The 22,492-nt window shown below is 46.7% G+C and overlaps 1 protein-coding gene across 3 annotated transcripts; it reads right to left on the bottom strand.

Annotated features, from left to right (window-relative positions):
• Nucleotides 1-1,788: 1,788 nt before the first annotated feature.
• Nucleotides 1,789-21,200, bottom strand: LOC140482687 (stathmin-4-like). 3 transcript variants are annotated; one of them, XM_072580204.1, is made up of 6 exons: nt 21,092-21,200; nt 11,533-11,616; nt 9,190-9,285; nt 6,994-7,199; nt 6,275-6,466; nt 1,789-3,818 (listed from the first exon to the last, which is right to left on the bottom strand). In XM_072580204.1, the coding sequence occupies exons 2-6, from the start codon at nt 11,543-11,545 to the stop codon at nt 3,714-3,716; spliced, it is 612 nt and encodes a 203-aa protein (XP_072436305.1). In that variant the 5' UTR covers nt 11,546-11,616; nt 21,092-21,200; the 3' UTR covers nt 1,789-3,713. The 3 variants fall into 3 exon arrangements, with proteins under 3 accessions (XP_072436305.1, XP_072436306.1, XP_072436304.1); XM_072580205.1 differs by lacking the exon at nt 21,092-21,200 and adding an exon at nt 21,004-21,086 and having other exon boundaries at nt 1,789-3,823; XM_072580203.1 differs by lacking the exon at nt 21,092-21,200 and adding an exon at nt 21,004-21,086.
• Between the last annotated feature and the right edge of the window lie 1,292 nt (nt 21,201-22,492).

Raw genomic sequence — 22,492 nt, 5'->3', positions numbered from 1 at the left:
GGACTGCTTCAGTATCCGAGGAGTTGCGAATGGTGCAGAACATTGTGCAATCATTGGTGAACATCCCCACTTCTGACCTTGTGACAAAGGGAAGGTCATTGATGAAGCAGCTGAAGATGGTTGGGCCTAGAACTCTCCCTGAAGAACTCCTGCAGAGGTGTCCTGGAGCTGAGATGACTGACCTCCAACAATGAGGTAAAAACAATGACTGCAGATGCTGGAAAGCAAATACTGGATTAGTGGTGCTGGAAGAGCACAGCAGTTCAGGCAGCATCCAACAATCACAACCATCCTCCCATGTGCCAGGTATCACTCCAACTACCAGGGGGTTAGCCCCTTATACCCATTGATTCTGCCAGGGCTCCTTGATACCACACTTGGTCAAATGCAGCCTTGATGGCAAGGCCTATCCCTCTCCCCTCCCCTCTGGAATTCAGCTCCTTTTGTCCATGTTTGACCCAAGGCTGTAATGAGGTCAGGAGCTGAGTGACCCTGGGGGAGCCCAAACTAGGTGTCACTGAGCAGGTTATTGCTGAGCAGGTGCTGCTTGATGGTACTGTTGATGACACCTTCCGTCACTTTACTGATGATCGAGAGTAGACTGATGGGGCAGGAATTGCCAGTTTGGATTTGTCCTGCTTTTCATGTACAGGGCATACCTGGGCAATTTTCCACATTGTCGGATAGATGCCAGTGTTGTAACTCTACTGGAACAGCTTGGCGAGGGGAGTGGTAAGTTCTGGAACACACATCTTCAGCATTATTGCCGGATTGTTATCAGAGCCCATTGCCTTTGCAGTATCCAGTGCCGCCAACCATTTCTTAATATCACGTGGAGTAAGTCGAATTGGCTGAAGACTGGTATCTGTGATGGTGGGGACCTCTGGAGGAGATTGAGATGGATCATCCACTCAGCACTTCTGGCTGAAGATTGCTGCGAAAGCTTCAAGCGTATCTTTATCTGATGTGCTGGGCTCCTCCATCATTGAGGATGAGGATATCTGTGGAGCCTTGTCCTCCTCCAGTCCACCACCATTCACGCCTGGATGTGACAGGACTGCAGAGCTTAGATCAGATCTGTTGATTGTGGGATTGCTTATATCACCTGCTGTTTATGCTGTTTGGAACGCAGGTAGTCCTGTTTAGTGCTTCACCAGGTTGGCATCCCGTCTTCAGGTCTGCCTGGTGCTGCTCCTGGCGTGCCCTCCTGCACTCTCCATTGAACCCAGGGTTGATCCCCTGGTTTGATGGTAATGGTTGAGTGGGGGATATACCGGGCCATGAGGTTACAGATTGTACTGGAGCACAGTTCTGCTGCTGTTGATGACCCACAGTGCCTCATGGATGCCCATTTAGCACGGTGATCATGTCACACAACACAATGAAGGATATTGTCAACATAAAGGCGGGACTTTGTCTCCACAAGGACAGTGCAGTGATCACTCTTACCAATACTGTCATGGACAGATGCTTCTGCAACTGTCAGGTTGGTAAATGTGAGGTCAGGTATATTTTTTCCCTCTTATTGGTTCCCCCACCATACATTTTGTTAACATAGTCATTGCCCCTTCCACAAACTGCTTAAAATTTCACTGGCCCTCCTCTCTCCATTCACGCTGTTACTCTCCCTCCACTGTGAGGTTACAATGTCACTCTCTCTCCCTCCCTGCCTTAATTTTAGGTACAGTTATTGCTCACTTACTCTGGAGAGCTGGCAGACAGGCCCTCTGGTGATATTCTGGACTCACTGGGAACCACAAGGTGGAGAGACAATCTCGAGCCAGAGTCTAGGACAGCAGACAATGCTTTATTGAGTTGAAGTAATGGCTCATTATTGAGTTAGAAAGTGAGCAGTTACATTTATGTGATGCTTGCAATTGCAAGATGTCACTTTTCCCAATGTTAACTATCAGTACTGAGGGAGTGCCGCATTGTTGGAGGGTCGGTGCTGAGGGAGTACTGCACTGTCAGAGGCTCAGTGCTGAGGGAACAACGCACTGTCAAAGGATCAATACTGAGAGTGCGCCACACTGTCGGAGGGCCAGTACTGAGGGAGCGCTGCTCTGTTGGAGGGTCAGCACTGAGGCAATGCTACCCTGTCGGAGGATCAGTACTGAGGGAATGCCATGGTGCTGGAGGATCGGTACTGAGGGAATGCCACGCTGTTGGAGGATCAGTACTGAGGGAATGCCACGCTGTTGGAGGATCGGTACTGAGGGAATGCCACGCTGTTGGAGGATCGGTACTGAGGGAGTACTGCACTGAGGTGCACTATTTTGCACAGCATGTTAAACTGCAATTTCATCTCCCTTCTCAGACCGGTTTACAGGAATCTGGTCATATTTATCCCTCATTCAACATGTTGACAGGTTTATTGTTTAGTGGGTGGTTGCTTTGTACAGATTGCTGTCATGTTACCCCTCATTACTGCTTCTGCACTTCTAAAATCCTTCAGTTCTTTCATGTTTGTGTGTGTGTGTGTGCGCGCGCATGCGCTAGAGAGTATGTAGTGTGTGTGACAGTGACAGAGTGTATCTAATGAGTTAGAGCCTGTATGAGTGTGTGTGAGCATGTGAGTTTGTTTATGATTGTGTGTGTTTGTGAGCAAGAATGTGGTGTGTGTACACAAGTGTGTCTATGTTAGAGTGTGCATGCATGTGCTTTGGAAGATGTCAGTGTGTTGGAGGATGTGGGTTACAGGGTAAGTGCATATCACAGTGCGCTGGAGTGTATCAGAGGGTGTGTGTGTGTGAGAGAGTGTGTGTGTGTGTGACTGTGTGTGTGAGAGTGTGTGTGTGTGAAAGTGTGTGTGTGTGAGAGAGAGAGAAAGAGAATGTGTGTGAGTGTGAATGTGTGTTTGTGAAAGGGAGTTTGCATGTTGATGTGTTTGTGTCAGAGGATGTGTGTGTGTCTGTGTGTGTGAGAGAGAGACAGAGAGACACAGAGAGAGCCAGGGAGTTTGCATGTTGATGTGTTTGTATCAGAGTGTGTGTTTGTGTGTGTGTGTGAGAGAGAGAGACAGAGAGAGAAAGGGAGTTTGCATGTTCATGTGTTTGTATCAGAGGATGTGTGTGTACATCAGTGTTTGCAGAGGTTATATCTTTTAAATCATAACAAACTTGATTGAAAGGGATAACATGAAAAATCATTTGAAAATATACATATGTACAAAGTAAGGGTGCTGATTGAAATTGGTTGGTAAAATCGGGGAGTGGGACCTATTAAGCAGAGTTTGTGTTGATAGGTTCTCACTGGAAATGAAACAATTAAGTTATTTTTGACAAGTCTAATGTAGTTTGTGCTTTTCTGAAGCTTGTATGACTTTTTTTTAAGAAAACAATGTAAGTTAGTTTCTGCAATGAATGAAGAAATCACTTTCCAATCATTGTGTGAAATATTATTCAGGAATCAGACAGACGAGATGATAGACAGTGACCAAAGCAGATCATACATTGGTTTGATTCATTCTCAGAGTGGGAGAGTCACGAGCAAAGCCAACATCCCTGACTGCCTGTGAGCTGAGAATCGAACTTTCAGCAATCAGAGCTGGCTCTGTCAGTGAGACTCACAGTAACAGAAGACGGATAGTGAGACACGACTAGACCAGACTGGTCTGGATTAAAGAATGGAGTTTACATTTCAGTTCACGCTCGCTGCCGATGGCGTTTCCTCTCCCTATAAAGCCAGCTGCGCTCTTTATTTCAATCGACTATTTACAGTAAAAACCCAGAGGGGCCCAGAGCCGATCCTAATTCAGGATCCTCAACTGCGCTGCACTGGCTCGGAGTCTTTTGTTTTCTCGGACCACCTCTGCACGCCTGTCCTAGAATAAAAAAACAGCTATTAGAAAGTTAGAGGGACAGCACAGGGTTAGATACAGAGTAAAGCTCTCTCTACACTGTCCCCCATCAAACACTCCCAGGACAGGGACAGCACGGAGTTAGATACAGAGTAAAGCTCCCTCTACACTGTCGCCCATCAAACACTCCCAGGACAGGGACAGCACGGGGTTACATACAGAGTAAAGCTCCCTCTACACTCTCCCCCCATCAAACACTCCCAGGACAGGGACAGCAAGGAGTTAAATACAGAGTAAAGCTCCCTCTAGACTGTGCCCCCAATCAAACATTCCCAGGACAGGGACAGCACAGGGTTAGATACAGAGTAAAGTGCCCTCTACACTGTCCCCCCATCAAACACTCCCAGGACAGGGACAGCACGGGGTTAGATACAGAGTAAAGTTCCCTCTATTCTGTCCCCCATTAAACATTCCCAGGAAACAGACAGCACGGGTTAGATACAGAGTAAAGCTCTCTCTGTAGTGTACCCCATCAAACACTCCCAGGACAGGGACAGCACGAGGTTCAATTCAGAGTAAATCTCCCACTACACTGTCTCCATCTAACACTCCCCAGGACAGGGACAGCATGGGGTTAGATACAGAGTAAAGCTCCCTCCAAACTGTCCCCATCAAACACTCCCAGGACAGGGACAGCATGGGGTTAGATACAGAGTAAAGCTCCCTCCAAACTGTCCCCATCAAACACTCCCAGGACAAGGACAGCACGGGGTTAGATACAGAGGAAAGCTCCCTCTACACTGTCCCCCCCATCAAACACTCCCAGGACAGGGACAGCACGGGGTTAGATACAGAGTAAAGCTCCCTCCAAACTGTCCCCATCAAACACTCCCAGGACAGGGACCACACAGGGTTAGATACCCAGTACCTGCCCTTTACTGCTGTCCAGTGTCTTTCTCAATTCTTCACTAACTGATGTTTTCTTTTGCGGGACTTTCCTCCATTTCTCTCTGGTAGTCTATATCAACAATGTCAATGTGAGATCCTCATTCACTAACCAGTGATAACCTTCAATATTCAACATGATCCAGAGTTCACACATCCGAGCAGAACCCTCGCATTCCACAGTAAAGGTCCCACACAGTATGGACAGAGGATTGGCTAACTAATAGAAGGCTAAAAGTGAGGATAAAGATGGCATTTTCAGGGTGGAAACCTGCAGCTGTTGGAGTGTCACAGGAATCATTGCGGGGCCAGAATTATTTGCAATATATAATAATGACCTGAATGAGAAAAGTGAATGTACTGTCGTCAGGTTTGTGAATAACACAACAATAGGGTGGGAAGCTAAGTAATGAGGAAGAGTTTGCACTGGGATATTGACACAGGAAGTGAGTGGACAAAAACTTGGCAGATGGAATATAACTTAAAGAAATGTGAGGCCATTCCCTTTAGCAGAAAGACAGAGGAGCTGAATATTATTGAAAGACTGCAGAAAGCTTCCGAACAGAGGGATTTGGGAGTCTTTGTCCCATAAACCACAAAAAGCAAAATTCCGTGGGTAATAGGGAAGGCAAATTTCAAAGGAAATAGAAAATAAGAAATAGAAATAGCACTGGTCTGACCACAACTGGAATACTGGGAAGAGCTTTGGTTCCTTATCTGAGGAAAGGTGTCCTGGCATTGGACGCTGTCTGGAGCAGGTTCACTGGGCTGGCATTCGGTATGGAGGGACTGTCTTGTAAGGTCAAATTACATTGATTAGGCCTGTACTCATTAGAATATAGAAAAATGACAGGCGACCTTATTGAAACACACAAGATTTTGAGGGGACTTGACAGGGTCAAAGCAGAGAGATAGTTTCCCCTTATGGGAGGGACTAGGCCCAGAGAACATAGTCTCTGCCTAAGGGCTCACATATTCAAGACAGAGGTGAGGAGGAATGTCTTCTCACAGAGAGGGTTGTGAGTCTGTGGAATTCTTTACCACAGAGGACTGTGATGGCTGGGTGAGAAAGTATACTCAAGACTGAGGAAGATGGATTTTTAATCAGAAAGGGAACTGAAGTTTGGGAATAAAGCAGGAAAGTAGAATTGAGACTTAGCAGAAATCGCTGGAAAAATGCAGCAAAGTTCCGAGGACCTCAAATCTTCTGCTTTCTTACCACAGATGCTGCCAGACCTGCTGAGTTTTCCTAATAACATCTGTTTTTGTTTATGACTTTCAACATCTGCAGTTTATTGTTTGTTAGAGGGTCATCAGATTAGCCATGATCTCATTGCCTGGCAGAGCAGGATCAATGGGGCTGAATGGCCTACTGCACTGAAACCTTGTGATGTAATAGTCTACATAATAGTCTACCCACTCCCCTCATGGCCCCAGGCCATTCCCCCACCCTGTGGGCCTTAGGTGTATTCGGTTGAACCCGTCCCTCCCCCTGGGCTCAGTCCAGTCGATGGGACGAGAACGTCTCACCTTCTCCTGCAGTCGATCCAGTATGGCCGCCAGGTGGGCTTCACGGTTTTCCTTCTGGATCTCGTTCCGCAACTCCAGTTTCTCCTTCGCCATCTTGATGAAGTTGTTGTTCTCCTCGATAGCTTTCTGGATCACATCTCGCTCGTGTTCCCTCTTTTCTGCCAGGTGCTTCAGTAACTCCGCTTCCTGACACTAAACCAAGAAAAACTACCGTCAAAAAAACGTTGGAACAACAGAGTCCATACATCCTCCTAAGAGACTCCCCCAGAGTCTGGCTTTTCCCTGAGAATCTCCCCTCGGTGTCTAGATATTCCCTGACAGACTCCCCCAGAGTCCATTTTTTTGTTTAGATTCCCTACAGTGTGGAAACAGGCCCTTCGGCCCAACCAGTCCTCATCAACCCTCTGACGAGTCGCCCACCCAGACCCATTCCCTTCGGACTAACTGACCGAACACTATGGGGAAATTTAGCATGGCCAATCCAAATAACCTTTGGACTGTGGGAGGAAACCCACGCAGACACAGGGAGAATATGCAAGCTCCACGCAAACAGTCACCTGAGGCTGAGAATTGAACCTGGGACCCTGGTGCTGTGAGGCAGCAGTGCTAACCACTGAGCCACCATGCCACCACCTACAATGTCCTGAGAGATTCCCCTTGGTGTCAGGATATTCCCTGAGAGACTCCCCTCGGTGATCTGGGATTTCCATGGACTGTACCTTCCGTCTCTCTTCAGCAGCCTCAAGTTTTTTCTGGATCTCCTCAAGGGAAGGATCCCGTTTCTTTGGCAAGGCAGTGTGGAATTCTGGGACTCCCTCAAATGACGGTGGTTTCAGGATGACTTCGAACGACAGGCCCGACGCTCTCTTGTTCAGCTCCTTCACCTCCATGTCAGATATGAAGCACCAGTTCAGGTCAACGGGGTCTGAAAGAAAAGCAAGTCAGCCTGTTACATGGAACAGCAGGAGGCCATTCAGTCCCTCAGGTCTGTTACATAGGAACAGCAGGAGGCCATTCAGCCTTTCAGGTATGTTACACAGGAACAGCAGGAGGCCATTCAGCCCCTCAGGTATGTTACACAGGAACAGCAGGAGGCCATTCAGCCTCTCAGGTATGTTACACAGGAACAGCAGGAGGCCATTCAGCCTCTCAGGTATGTTACACAGGAACAGCAGGAGGCCATTCAGTCCCTCAGGTCTGTTACACAGGAACAGCAGGAGGCCATTCAGCCTCTCAGGTATGTTACACAGGAACAGCAGGAGGCCATTCAGTCCCTCAGGTCTGTTACACAGGAACAGCAGGAGGCCATTCAGCCTCTCAGGTATGTTACACAGGAACAGCAGGAGGCCATTCAGCCCCTCAGGTCTGTTACACAGGAACAGCAGGACGCCATTCAACCCCTCAGGTCTGTTACACAGGAACAGCAGGAGGCCATTCAGTCCTTCAAGTCTATTACAAAGGAACAGCAGGAAATAATTTAGTCCCCTCTTTGAGTCTGTTTCACAGGAACAGCAGGAGGCCATTCAGCCCCTCAAGTCTATTACAAAGGAACAGCAGGAAACCATTTATCCCCCTCTTTGAGTCTGTTACACGGGAACAGTAGTAGGCCATTCAGCCCCCTCCTTGAACCTGTTACACCGGAACAAGAGGAAGCTATTCAGCCCATCGAGTCTGTTCCACCATTCAATGAGATCATGTTGGATATCTTCCATTTCTCTTGATCTCTTTATCCAAAAAAAAATCTTAGGACCTCAGCCTATAAATGGGCACTTCAATGTGACATTGCTCCAGAATGACCCTGTCTCTAATTTTAGGAATAGGTTCAGTTCCAGATGGTCTCAGCAAAGGAAACCATTTCTCTTTCTACATTCCCCTACCTTAACCATGATGTGAGTACCTGTCTTGCTGTAATCCTGGAGAATCTCCAAAAACCAATCTCTCCTTCATGAGGTGGAATACTCACAACGGACTCAGATCTGACAAACATCAACTTCAAGATGAATTCTTTCTTTGTGAATCCCGGAAATCAGGATAAAGGCTAACATTCATTTATCTTCCTCATTATATGTTGTTCCTGTCTGCAATCTTTTTGTAGCCTGGAGACCCCACTTACCTGATCCCTCGCCATCCCAACAGGAACCCCAGATTTCCTCCTCAGATCCAGAGAGGCTAAGTCCATATGCTGCTGCACTCCACACCAACCTCCTACAGTTGTATCACTGCCTTCAGCTGTCTGTTCCCCTCTGCAGTATCTTGCTGTAACCCATTGTATTTACTGTGCCCCATCACTCAGTGTCAGGAGTACGTTAGTAGGTCATTGTCCCTCCACCTGGCCTTGATCAATGTGCTGGAAGGTGTTGGCCCAAGTCTCTGTCATGCTGATGAACTGGAAATTGAGGCAACTGGGCCACAGTACATCCAGAGGTCAGCCTCCTGATTAGGGGCCATGGTATCAAATCCCACCACAGCCAAAATTTCCAATTCAATCAATAAATCTGGATTTGAAGTCTCTGTGATTGTGACATTGGCAATTATCATCAATTGTCATAAAAATACATCTGGTCCTCTCTTAGGGAAGAGAACCTGCTTTGTTTCCTTGGTCAGGCCTACACGTGACTCCATACCTACAGCAATGTGGTTTGACCCTTCACTGCCCTCTGAAATGGCCCTGGCAAGCCACACAATTCAAGAGGAATTAGAGATGAGCAACAAATGCTGACCTAGTTGGTAATGCCCACATCGCGAGAAACAATAAATAAAAAATGTAATCAGTTCTTTTCCAATGTGAACACACTGACATGGCACCCTCCCACCAGTGGTGGCACTGTCTAAACACTGTGGCTCAGCTGTCACTGCAGATATCGCTGTCTTAAGCCCTGTCCTCACAACACAGAGACCACTCCACTATCACTCACCTTCAAACTTATAGAGAGTTTTATTACGGGGCTCTGGGTTGAAGCAGGAACAGAGAAGGTTAAAGAGAGGAAGTTCTTTCATCTTCTGTTTGTACGCTGGAAGTGAACAGACACAGAACAATGAGAATACATTGTGTGATAGCAATGTCCTCAGCCCTCACTCACTGAAACACATCAATCACAGCGTAATTATCTGGCTTTTATTGGTAGAGGAATTGAGTTCCGGAGTCCTGAGGTCATGTTGCAGTTGTATAAGACTCTGGTGCGGCCGCATCTGGAGTATTGTGTGCAGTTTTGGTCGCCATACTATAGGAAGGATGTGGAGGCACTGGAACGGGTGCAGAGGAAGTTTACCAGGATGTTGCCAGGTATGGTAGGAAGATCCTATGAGGAAAGGCTGAGGCACTTGGGGCTGTTTTCATTGGAGAAAAGAAGGTTTAGGGGTGACTTGATAGAGGTGTACAAGATGATTAGGGGGTTAGATAGGGTTGACAGTGAGAACCTTTTTCCACGTATGGAGTCAGCTATTACAAGGGGGCATAGCTTTAAATTAAGGGGGGGTAGATATAGGACTGATGTTAGGGGTAGGTTCTTCACTCAGCGAGTCGTAAGTTCATGGAATGCCCTGCCAGTAGCAGTAGTGGACTCTCCCTCTTTATGGGTATTTAAGCGGGCATTGGATAGGTATATGGAGGATAGTGGGTTAGTGTAGGTTAGGTGGGCTTGGATCGGCGCAACATCGAGGGCCGAAGGGCCTGTACTGCGCTGTATTCTTCTATGTTCTATGTTCTATGTTCTATGTAATCTTTTGGATGCTGTCCCAAAGAATCATGGATGTAGGTTTGCTCGCTGAGCTAGGTGGTTCATTTCCAGACATTTTGTCATCCTACTAGGTAACATCTTCAGTGGTCTTCAGGCAAAGCAGTGTACATGATTCCTACTTTCTATTTATATGTTTGGGTTTCTTTGTGTTGGTGATTTCATTTCCTGTTCTTTTTCTCAGGGGGTGGAAGATGGAGTCTAACTCAATGTGTTTGTTGATAGAGTTCCAGTTGGAATGCTTCTAGGAATTCTCATGAGTGTCTCTGTTTGGCTTGTCCTAAGATGGATGTGTTGTCCTAGTCAAAATGGTGTCCTTCCTTTTCCATATGTAAGGATACTAGTGACAGAGTGGCACAGTGGGTGATCTAATCTAATCTAATCTAATCAGAGGGTCATGTCGTTTTGTGGCGAGTTGGTGATCATGTATCCTGGTGGCTAGTTTTCTGCCTGTTTGTCCAATGTAGTGTGTATCACAGTTCTTGCACACTATTTTGCAAGAATAGAACAGGAAATGACATCACCACAGAAAATGACATCACCAACCCAAAGAAACCCAAACATATAAATAGAAAGTAGGAATCATGTACACTGCTTCGCCTGAGGCCCACTGAAGATGTTACCTAGTAGGGTGATGGAATGTCTGGAAATGAACGTCCCAGCTCAGTGAGCAAACCTACATCCAGAACCTCAACCTGAGCTACAAATCTTCTCAAAACTCCCAAAGAATCATGTTAACATTTATAGGGAGACAGTAGCGGAGGATAATATTTTTAAAATTCACCTGTGGGGTGTGGACATTGCTAGCTAGACCCGTTTTTATTGTCAATCCCTAATTGCCCTGCGCGATTATAAATAATAGTCTATTGTCATAACAAACGATCTGGTTCAATAATGCCCTTTGGGAAAGGAAATCTTCCACCCTTACCTGCACTGGCCTACATGTGACTCCAGACCCATTACAATGGGGTGACTCTGAAAGGGCCAAGTGAGACACTCAGATTATGGCAGCTAGGGACACCAGAGTCTCAAGAAAAATAATTATTTTTAAATCTGGAGTTAGAACAATGTACTGGAACTTGGCAGTTACTGAAATAATTATTACAACTGTGACCAATACTGTTATTGAAAGGGGGCTGTGGTGTTGTAGTGGTAGTGTCTCAATCTCTGAAACAGGAGGATGGAGTTCTGTCTGATCTGCTCCAGCAGTGTGTAATAACGTCTCTGGACAGGTTGATTGGTAAATATCTGTTGTGATCAGAAACCCTGTTCATGCACACGGAGAGATGGGACTGGAGTCTACACACGTTACATTTCATGATTATGTTTTTGAGGTTTAAGGAGTATTCTTTTCTTTTCGGGACTGGCTTGTGTCACTGTAATGGTGAAATGGCTGCGTATGTGTCTGCTTTCTCATGTTAATAAGCTCGCCTGCACTGTCTCGGTCTCGTTCTCACTATCTGGGGTAATCTGTGGCAGGCTGGTGTGTTGAAATGGCATTGCGGGGGACAGGGTGAAACATACCAGACAGTGACATGGTAACTGGATGAATTGCTGCCGTGCTGACCCAGAAATACAGAATGGAAGACCGAGGTTCAGAATAAACACCTGCAAAAAAAAAACGCAAAAGATGAGTAGAGTCTCAATATCCTGAAACAGGAGCAGCAGACACGCAAACCTCAACATCTCACCTAGAGGCTAGAGCACTTAACGCAGCAACAGAATCAGAGAAATCCTGGCAGTTTCCTACAGAATTGGATTGACAGTCTCTAAAGCAAAGTATCGCAGATGCTGGAAATCTGAAATGAAACAGAAAGTGCTGAAAGAACTCAGCAGGTCTGGCAGCATCTGTGCAGAGGGAGGAAGACACTCTGTTATGTTGTCCATCCCCGGTCGTCCCGAGAGGATCGAATCAAAGATGAATCACAGTGGACTGGGAGCCTTAATTCTGATTTCGCTGCACGGTGGTTGCCAGACCTGCTGAGTTTCTCCAGTATTCTCTGTATGTTACCTCTGACTCATGATGTGGTAATGTACAGAGAGTTTAGCTGCTGTGTATAATACAGGGGCTACTTCAGTCAGTGTTTGGCCCAATGGGATAGTACAGAGCCAGTTACTAGAATGTGGAATCATGGGTATTCCAGATGCTGTCCTTATAATGTTCCCAGTTATGGGATATTGCAGTTTTTGTTTGGAACAAGGCAATGGTCCAGACCCTGTTATTACAGCCACTATTTATGACTATGGGATGTAATAGTCATTGTTACTAAAAGCCTCCTCCAGTGGTCCCCTGCATTACAGGTACCAGTCTCCAGCCACGTCGATTCACTCCACGTGATATCAAGAAACAGTCGGAGACACTGGATAATGCAAAGGCTATGGGCCCTGGCAATATTCTGGCAATAGTCCTGAAGGCTTGTGCTCCAGAACTTGCAGCTCCCCAAGCCAAGCTGTTGCAGTAGTTACACCACTGGCATCTACCCGACAATGTGGAAAATTGACCAGGTATGTCCTGTACTTAAAATTCAACCCAGTCAGTTACTGCCCCATCAGTTTACTCTCGATCCTCGGTAGAGTGATGGACGGTGTCAGTAACAGAGCTATCAGGCAGCACCTGCTCAGCAATAACCTGCTCAGTGACGCCCAGTTTGGGTTCCACCAGGGCCACTCAGCTCCTGACCACATTACAGCCTCGGTTCAAACATGGCAGCACAGTGGCTCAATGGTTAGTGCTGCTACCTCACAGTACCAGGGACCCGGGTTCGATTCCAGCCTTGGGTGAGTCATTGTGCGGAATTTGCACATTCTCCCCGCGTCTGTATGGGTTTCCTCTGGGTGCTCCTGTTTACTCCCACAGTCCAAAGATGTGCAGGTTAGGTGAATTGGCCATGCTAAATTACCCATAATGTGCAGAGTTATAGCGTAGGGTGGCGGGTGTGGGTGGGACGGCATGGCCTCAATTGGCCGAATGGCCTACATTCACACTGTCGGGATGCTATGGACACAAGAGCTGAATTCCAGAGGTGAGAGTAACAGCCCTAACCATCAAGGCTGCACTCAACCAAATGTGGTATGAAGGAGCCTTAACAAAACTGGAATCAATGGGAATTGGAGGAGGGGGGCAAACCCTCAGCTGGTTGGAGTCATATCTGTCACATAGGAGGTTGCTAGAGGTCAGTCATCCCAGCTCTAGGACATCGCTGCAGGAGTTCCTCAGATGCGGAGGGGCTGGTGTTGGACTGGGGTGGACAAAGCCCAAAATCACATGACCCCAGGTTATGGTCCCAACAGGTTTATTTGAAATCACAAGCTTTCAGAGCGCTGCTCTTTCACATGATGAACGGGCTATGCTCTGAAAGCTTGTGATTTCAAATAAACCTGTTGGACTATAACCTGGTGTCATGGGAGTTCCTCAGGGGAGTGTCCTAGACCTAACCATCTTCAGCTGCTTCATCAATGGTCTTCCCTCCACGTCAGAAGTGGGGATGGTCATTGTTGATTGCATAATGTTCAGCACCATTCGTAACTCCTCAGATACTGAAGCAGTCCATGTCTAAATCTAACAAGATCGATACAATATCCAGGCTTGGGCTGAAAAGTAACAAGTAACTTTTTGCAATACACAAATGCCAGGCAATGACCATCACTAATAAGAGCCAATTTAATCAGTTCCCTTTGACATTCAATGGTGCTACCATCACTGAATCCCCTGATATCAATGTCCTGGGGATACAGTGAGCAGAAACTCAACTGGATTCCCCCATAGGAATACTGTGGTGACTAACTCCCCTCCTGACTGCTCAAATCCTGTCCACCATCTCTCAGACACAAGTCAGGAGAGTGATGGAATTTTCCCCACTTGCCTAGTTGGGTGCAGCTCCAACAACACTCAAAAAGCTTAACACCATCCAGCTGCTTGATTGGCACCACATCCACAAACATCCACTCCCTCCATCACCAATACTCAGTAGCAGCAGTGTGTACTATCTACATGGTGCTCTGCAGAAATACACCAAAGATCCTCAGACTGCACCTTCCAAACCCACAGCCATTTCCATCTAGAAGAACAAGGGCAGGAGACACAGGGGAGCACCACCTCCTGCAAGTTACCCACCAAGCCCCTCCCCATCCTGACTTGGACATATATCGCTGTTCCTTCAATGTCACTGGGTCAAAATCCTGCAATCCCTAAGGGCATTGTCGATTAACCCACAGCACATGGACTGTAGCGGTTCAAGAAGGCAGCTCACCCTCACATTCTCAAGGGACAACTATGGACGAGCAATAAATGCTGGGCCTAGCCAGTAACACCCATGTCCTGTGAATGAATAGAAATGTCAGTGTTTGCGGCAGTAGGATGTTCTCTTCATTGTTCCTGCAGTCTGCTATCACACTGTATTGTTTCAGTGGTGGGTGATGCTGGGTTCCTTGACTCTGTGCTGCCACCAGGTGGCCATTCTCATCTCGCAGGAAAGTGCTGAACCTGAGGCAGAACAGTGTAAATATTTCATGAGATCTGGCTTCTCTTTTTTTCAAAGCTGTCCTGTGGTTTGTGACTGCGTCCACACACAATGGTCTGTTAATAATCCATTATCGTAAGTATGGCATAGGGGCTGCTCCTAGACAATTTCCTTTTGCCATGTTAGTGGGCAGAGAGACCAGTGCTTGATATGACCACCTGTAGCAGGTTGGGGAGAGTGCTGTGGGTCTTGGGGTTTATTGTGGAGTGTTTCTCTTCATTCATAGGACATGGGCATCACTGGCTGGGCCCAGCATTTATTGCCTGTCCCTAGTTGCCCCTTGAGAAGGTGGGGGTGAGCTGCCTTTTTGAACCCCTACAGTCCATGTGCTGTGTGTTGACCCACAATGCCCTTAGAGAGGGAATTCCAGGATTCTGACCCAGCGATACTGAAGGAATGGTGATGTATATCTAGGTCAGGATGGGGAGTGGCTTGGAGGGAACTTGCAGGGGTTGGTGTTCCCATGTATCTGCTGCCCTTGTCCTTCTAGATGGAAGTGCTCATGGGTTTGGATGGTGCAGTCTGAGGATCTTTGGTGATTTTCTGCAGTGCATCTTGTAGATGGTACACATTGGTGTTACTGAGCATCGGTGGTGGAGGGAGTGGATGTTTGTGGGTGTGGTGCCAATCAAGTGGCTGCTTTGTCCTGGATGGTATCAAACTTCTTAAATGTTGTTGGGTTGCACCACGCCAAACAAGTGGGGAGTATTCTATCACACTCCAGACTTGTGCCTTGTAGATGGTGGGCAGGCTTTGGGCAGTCAGGAGGGGAGTAATTCACTGCAGTATTAACCACCCTGACTTGCTCTTATCGCTACTGTGTTTATATGGCTAATCCAGTTGGGCTTCTGGTCAATGGTAACCCTCTGTATGTTGATAGCAGAGGATTCAGTGATGGTAACACTATTGAATGTCAAGGGGCAGTTAGATTGTCTGTTATTGAAAATAGTCATTGCCTGGAGTTTGTGTGGCATGAATGTTCATTGCCACTTTTCAGCCCGAGACTGAATACTATCCAGGTCCTGTTGTGTTGGAACATGGGCTGTCTCAGTAGCACATAGATTACAACCACTTTCTCAAGGGCCAGCCAGCAGCACCCACCAGTGAATCAAAACAAAAAGAGCTTGCCGATTCTGCTGCTGTTCCTGAAGGCCCACAGTGTGCCACGGATGCCCAGTTTTCAGCGGTTAGGTTTGTTTGAAGTCTGTCCGGTAATAGTACCACATAACACAAGATAGTGAAGATTCACAAAGTGAAGATAGGTTTATATCTCAAAGGGACTGGAGCTCTCTGACTGATAGCTTTCTGGACAGATCCATTTGCAGCAGATGAATTGGTAAGGAGGAGATTGAGGGTCTTTGGATTTGTGTGCAGCCAGGTGATGCGTTGGGGTGTTGATTGAAGCGAGGAGGTGGGGTAGGAAACAGTGATTGTAATATTTTGAAAGTAGCATTAATCTGAAGGAGATAGGTTTCTGAGTGGGTTGGGCAGCCTTGACTTTCCCTGAATCCTTTGGATTTCATCTGCAATTGACAGAATTGTTGAGTCAGAACTGGCTTCGCTGGGTCACGGAAGAGTGTATCGAATTTCCTGATAGCCATGCAGAGAGATATTGCTGCTACAGAGTATGGAGACTGAGCTCAACAGAGTCTGGCAGTGATTAATGTGTCATTCCCTCTGCGATCAATATGCTCAGTCACTGCTCCCACATTCAGCAGGAAGCATTTGGGCTAAAGCCTGGAGGTTTCAGGCTTTTCATTTTTCTAAACTTCTGTACTCAGGCCCAATCTGCTCAACCTTTCCCCATAAACAAACCTGAACTACAGCTCAGGAGTCAGCTGAGGGAACCTTCCCTGAACTGACCCCAGTGCCACCTTACACATCTTGATGGGAGGAGACCAAACTAACTCACAATGCTCTGAGTGTGGCCTCAATGATGCCCTGTGTAGTTATCGCAGGAGCTCCCTACTGCTATATTCCAGCTCACTCACACCACAGGCCAATGTTCCCATGGTTTTCCTGATCACCAGACTTACCTGCATTTTCACATCTTGTAATCTATGTACCACTACACACAAATCCCTCTATACCTCAGAGTTCTACAGTCTTTCTCCTTTTAAATAATGTTCCAATTTTCTATTCTTCCTGCCAAAGTGGACATCCTCACATTTTGGCCCATTATATTCCACCTGCCACTTTTTTGCCCACTCCCCTGACCCATTTGTATCTCTCAGACTCCTGTATCCTCCCCACAGCTGACATTCCCACAATCCCTGTATCATCAACAAACCTGGTGACAATGTAGTCTGTCACTGAATCCCTACAATGCAGAAGGAGGCCATTCGGCCCATCAAGTCAGCACTGACCCTCTGAAGAGCTTCCCACTCAGACCTACCCAATCTCCATACCCTACATTTCCCATTGCGAATCCACTTCACCTGCACAGCTTTGGGAGGAAACCGGAGCACCCGGAGGAAGCCCAAGTAGACACGGGGAAAATGTGCAAACTCCATACAGGCAGTCGAGTGAGGGTGGAATCAAACCCAGTTCCCTGACACTGTGAGGCAGCAGAGCTAACCACTGACTGCTGAGAGACAGGCCCTTCCTCAGCAGACCTGAGGCTGATTGCTGTGATTTTGTGTGGGCTCTCTTTGCTGCTTCCTTGCTGACTCCTCTTCTGCCATCACTCAGGCAGCTACCAGGACGCATTGACTCCAATGCTGGTCGGCTTGAGGTCTCCTTCTAAGACCACGTTGAATGACACACCCTGGGCGAACCGTTGCAGTGAGCTCAACATGGGGCCTGTCAATGGGGATTCTGTCACATGGCTCCACCACTGACCCACTGGGGGAAGATGCTGGGGAACCCCCTGCTCCCAATATCCTTCCAGCCTCAGCATCCTGCCCTCTGAGCCTGATCTTTATCTGAGGCGGTGCAGGGGCAATCTGTTCAGCTACTTCACTGCTGTTGGGGAGGTGGTGAGGACCCAGCCCTGGGTCAGGCAGAGCTTGGTACTTTCGCTTCAGTTTTGCTGTTAGCCCGGAACAATGGGAAATCCTGATCTTGGCTTCAGTGAACGTGCTGCTGGTGATTGTGGAGCTAAGGAGGTTATTGATGTTGGTGGAAGGTCTCAAGTCTCGATGCCCCGACCTTTATCGTTGGTCTTGCTGATGTTGAGTGTCCGCTCCCCACCCCCTATCGCTCCCTGATCTACACACTGCTGTCAGTGAACTTCAGAGGGGAATGTCGGCTCCCTGACACCAGCAGATACCACTACAACATACCACCCGCAACCCCCCCCACCCCCCCCAACCGAGTAAGACAACGTGCACTCTGCTCTCGGTGTGCAGTCTTACCAAGTTGAACAGCTATAACAGTTCAAGCACACTAGAAACAGCCGTGTTCAAATTGTCAAAATGTCCAATGAAGGCAAAGACAGGAATATGCAGAGAAAGATGGCACCAGGATTTGACCTCCTTTACCCACTAATTGACTGTAATTGTACACAGCACCTTTCAAACCCCATGACCACTCCCATCCTGAAGGACAAGGGCAGCAGATACATGGGAACACCACCCCCTGTAAGCTGCCTCCAAGTCACTCACCGGGATTGACAAATTACCAAAGGTGGGAGGGGGTTGCCTATATGGAGGAGGGATCTATCACTTTCCTTCAGCTTAGGAACCTCCAAATTCCCAGATTAGAGAACTGTGATGTGTAGCTGTGACATAAAACCACAGGAGCAATGTGTGAATGGTAACACCCTGGTGATGGTACCAAGCCATGGTATGGAGATGACAGCAGGGTAATTGGGACTTCATATTCAAAACGCAGATTGTCAAACCTAGCCGCAGTTATGGTGACCATGACAACACCAGATTGTCATTTAGAAACCCATCTGGTTCGCCACCATCTCTGAATGGGGGTCCTCTGTACTTGGTCTGGCCTACACGTGACTCCACACCTACAGCCATGTGACTGGCTCTGAAATGGTGCAGAAAGCTCCTGAGTTGTAATAAACTGCTTCAATGTATGACAGAGGTTCAAGAGGGCAGATCATCATCAAGGGTGATTAGGGCAGTATCGTAAGTGGCCAACCAGCAACACCCACATCCCCAAACTGAAACACAGTCAGGAAGTTGTCCCTGAGTCCGCACTGACTGGGCTCAGGCAGTGGATCACTCCTTTCCACCACCTATCCAGCTTTCTAATCTCATTACATTCTGTCCTCTCTCAGTATTCCCACTGGAGAGATAAAGTGATAAAAGATCCGGCAACGATATAACCTTGGAATAAAATCCCTTGACACAAAGTTGGGAAATATTGAAAATCCTTCACAAAACAGCAAATCCACTGCAATAACACTTCCACTCAGTTACAGGTTGGTCAGCTCCTCACTGCACTGACAATCTCCACAGGATACATTTCATCTAAACCCCATCGCCCCAAATATATTCAAATTGACTGGATCATTTCTGTGCTCTCTGGCACTGTTTGGGAATGAGTACACAGCCACGTTAAAGGAGGCAGCTGGATTATGACAGTGAGGGTGACATCAGATCCTACCTTTCACCTCCAGTGTAGACGTTTCTGATTGAAATCACTAAACTGCTCACCACTGGAAAGAGAACCGAAGGATAAACACCTAAAACTTATGCCATGGTTTTAAACTGAACAAAATATCATGACCAATAAGTACGAGAAAATTTCTGAAAGTCACCGGTCCACCATCAGGTTTTACAGATGGTGAAATGGTGTTAAAGTTACAGTCAGACTGATGGGAATGGGCAAATTCAGAGATGGAACAAGTGCATTGCGATCAATGCTATACTGAATCCAGCAGATATGGTAATATTTAAAGGGACAGCAGAGAGGAAGCTTTACTCTGTGCCTAACCCCTTGTTGCCCTGGGCATATTTGATGGTCACAGTGCAGTGGGAGCTTTACTCTGTGCCTAACCCTGTGCTGTCCCTGTCCTGGGAGTGTTTGATGGGGACAGTGTAGGGGAAACTTTACTCTGTACTTAAACCTGTGTTGTTCCTGTCCTGGGAGTGTTTGATGGGGGACAGTGCAGAGGGAGCTTTACTCTGTATCTAACCGCGTGCTGTCCCTGTCCTGGGAGTGTTTGATGGGGGGGACAGTGTAGAGGGAGCTTTACTCTCTATCTAACCCTGTGCTGTCCCCGTCCTGGAGTGTTTGATGGGGGACAGTGTAGAGGGAGATTTACTCTGTACCTAACCCTGAGCTGTCCCTGTTCTGGAGTGTTTGATTGGGGACACACTATTAAGTCATGAATAATCCTGCAGTCTATGACAGGAACGCTCCTGAACAGATGGTTAACAATTACAACGAAAGGAGATATAATCTGAGAGAAAATTGGAAAATGATGAGTTTAGGGAATTAAAAATTGATAATTTGCTTGGTTCACAAAGGAGAGGCTGGAGCTTGGAAGAAGCTTTCAGTTAATCGATTTGTCTCAATTGACAACACCCTGTCTCTGATGTTACGCTGTCTGCAGTGCTGTCCATAGGTCACCTTTCAGACACTGTTCCTGTGACCATAACCAGGGAGGTGTAATATCAGAACCAAACCTTGTGCTTCAGTCCCAGTAAAGCACACCAGCCCAATTCAGCAGGTTGAGGAGTCACTGAGTGTGACAATATCCCATCGGGATACGCACACCCTGGAGCCTGACTGTCTCAGAGCTCAGGCACCAGCGCACAGTTAAACGAGATGTCACAGGATGGCTGGCTCAGGCAGCATGAGGATTTGCAGGAGTCAGAGCAGGAGATTAAGATTACATTTTAGAAATTGTCCTCATTGCAGGTCACAAATAGACAATACACACACTAGCCACACACACACACTGGACACACACAGACAGCTTAGATAACAGACAGACACACACACAAACAAAGGCGAATACATATACACAATTTACACAGGCATGTAGACACACACACACAGATACACAGACACATACAGACAGACACGTACACAGCTAGACATAGACACACAGATACCTAGACTGTTCTTATTTGCCTAATTCACTGACTCATTATCCTTCAACAAAAATTAAACTAAATCTCCTTTTTTAAAAGAAGTGTTAAGCTAGGAATCTCCTCTGAGAGCAGACATTAATTATTGAAATATGCCACAATCTTGTCTTCCGCCCTGGCGTATTCCCAACACACAATATAATTAACCTTCCAGAATTCATTCCAATTCTGCATATTGAACACAAAATCTCAATGGATCATGTCTCTGATTTTCTTTTAAAAGCATTTTACTTGATCAACGCCTCTGCCGAATTACTGACTAAAAAAATCTCAACCATAAATATTCAACAATGCAAAAATCAATTTTCACTGCTCAAAGCAGAGAAACCCGTTTTAAATTAATTTTAAATAAAAGAAAATCATCCAGTTATTATCAAATATAAATACATATTCAGATTTCAGATAATCGTCATTACTGCAGTGGCAGAGGCTGGTCACACTTGACTGAAGATCGAGTGATGTGTTCCAAGCCCTTGCTGCTTGCTTTGTTCTGTCTGTACTTACCACAGCCCTGAACCTGTCAAAGAGCAGAAGAGGATTCTGTCATGTCGGAATCAACTGCTCAACTCCAGCCCCTCTCATTACATCACTTCTCCACCACCTCATTGGATCACAGGCAAGCTGAACACTGATTGGCCACTGGATGGAAGGTTGGGTTTTGGGGCATTAACCCTCAGCAGACCCAAGCCTTGCCCCTTCCCCTTCCTGCTCTCCACTCATCATCCCCTGAGCCAACTCAGTCAGAACCACAACCTGGTCAGTGGGAAGGATGTGAGAGTGACAAATCAACCATTTCCTGCACATCACAATCCCCTCAGAAAAAGAAACCCAAATTAACCTCTTGCCCCAGGCCTTTTCAGATTCTTGGGTCCAGGGGAGTTAAGTGGTGGGCTCATAATGTAGAAAGATGACATTGAGGTTTATCAAACTAACCATGATCTAGTTAAATGGTAGACAGACTGGCGGGGGTCAGTTAGTGCAGTTGATTGGAGGCATGGTGACCCTTGCGTTAAACCAGCACCAAACCGTACCTGTCTAATGAGAAAGCAGCCCTCATGGCCATTTGAGATGGTGTAGACTTTACACTGAAGTAGACCAGGTCTGAGGGGCTGAGTGGCCTATGCACACTCCTTTTTTCCTGATGTGGTGGAGCCGGCGTTGGACTCGGGTGGACAAAGTTAAAAATCTCACAATACCAGGTTATCGTCCAATAGGTTTAATTGGAAGCTCCAGCTTTTGGATGGTTCCTTCATCAGATGGTTGTGGATAATAAGAACTTATATATACTCCACTATAATATACTCCACAACCACCTGATGAAGGAGCAGCGCTATGAAAGCTAGTGCTTCCAAATAAACCTGTTGGACTCTAACCTGGTGTTGTGTGATTTTCTACTGTGTTTCTCGATGTTCAGCACCATCCATAATTCCTTAGATACTGAAGTGGAGAGGTGATGGTCTTAGTGATATTATCCAGAGACCCAGGCAATGTTCTGGGGACTGAGATTCAAATCACACCATGGCAGATGGTGGAATTTGGAATCAATAAAAATTTGGAGTTAGGAATCTAATGATGATCACAAAACCATTGTCAATTTTCAGAATGAACTCCACCTGGTTCATTGATGTCCTTTGGGGAAACTGCCATCCTTATCTGGCCTGACTTACATGTAACTCCAGACCCACAGCAATGTAATTGACTCTAAACCGTGTGACAGGCAATTAGTGATGGCCAAGCCAACGTTGCCCTTATCCTGGGAATGAATTTAAAAAGAGCCAGCCCAAATCCAAGTGCAGTAAGATTTGTTCAATGTCCAGATTTGGGATGAAAAGCAGCAAATAACTTTTGTACCACATACATTCCCAACAATGATCACAAGAGAGAATCTAATCTTTGCTCCTTGAC

The sequence above is a fragment of the Chiloscyllium punctatum genome, chromosome 11 (assembly GCF_047496795.1).
Source record: "Chiloscyllium punctatum isolate Juve2018m chromosome 11, sChiPun1.3, whole genome shotgun sequence".
Classification (NCBI taxonomy): domain Eukaryota; kingdom Metazoa; phylum Chordata; class Chondrichthyes; order Orectolobiformes; family Hemiscylliidae; genus Chiloscyllium; species Chiloscyllium punctatum.
Note: the sequence above shows the minus strand (reverse complement) of the source record. Positions and strands in the feature narration are given on the sequence as shown.

Coding starts and splice junctions, on each gene's coding strand:
- LOC140482687 (XM_072580204.1), bottom strand. Junction 6,467..6,993: donor CTGCTGAAGAGAGACGGAAG/GTACAGTCCATG, acceptor TTCTTGGTTTAG/TGTCAGGAAGCGGAGTTACT. Junction 3,819..6,274: donor TGGATCGACTGCAGGAGAAG/GTGAGACGTTCT, acceptor ATTCTAGGACAG/GCGTGCAGAGGTGGTCCGAG.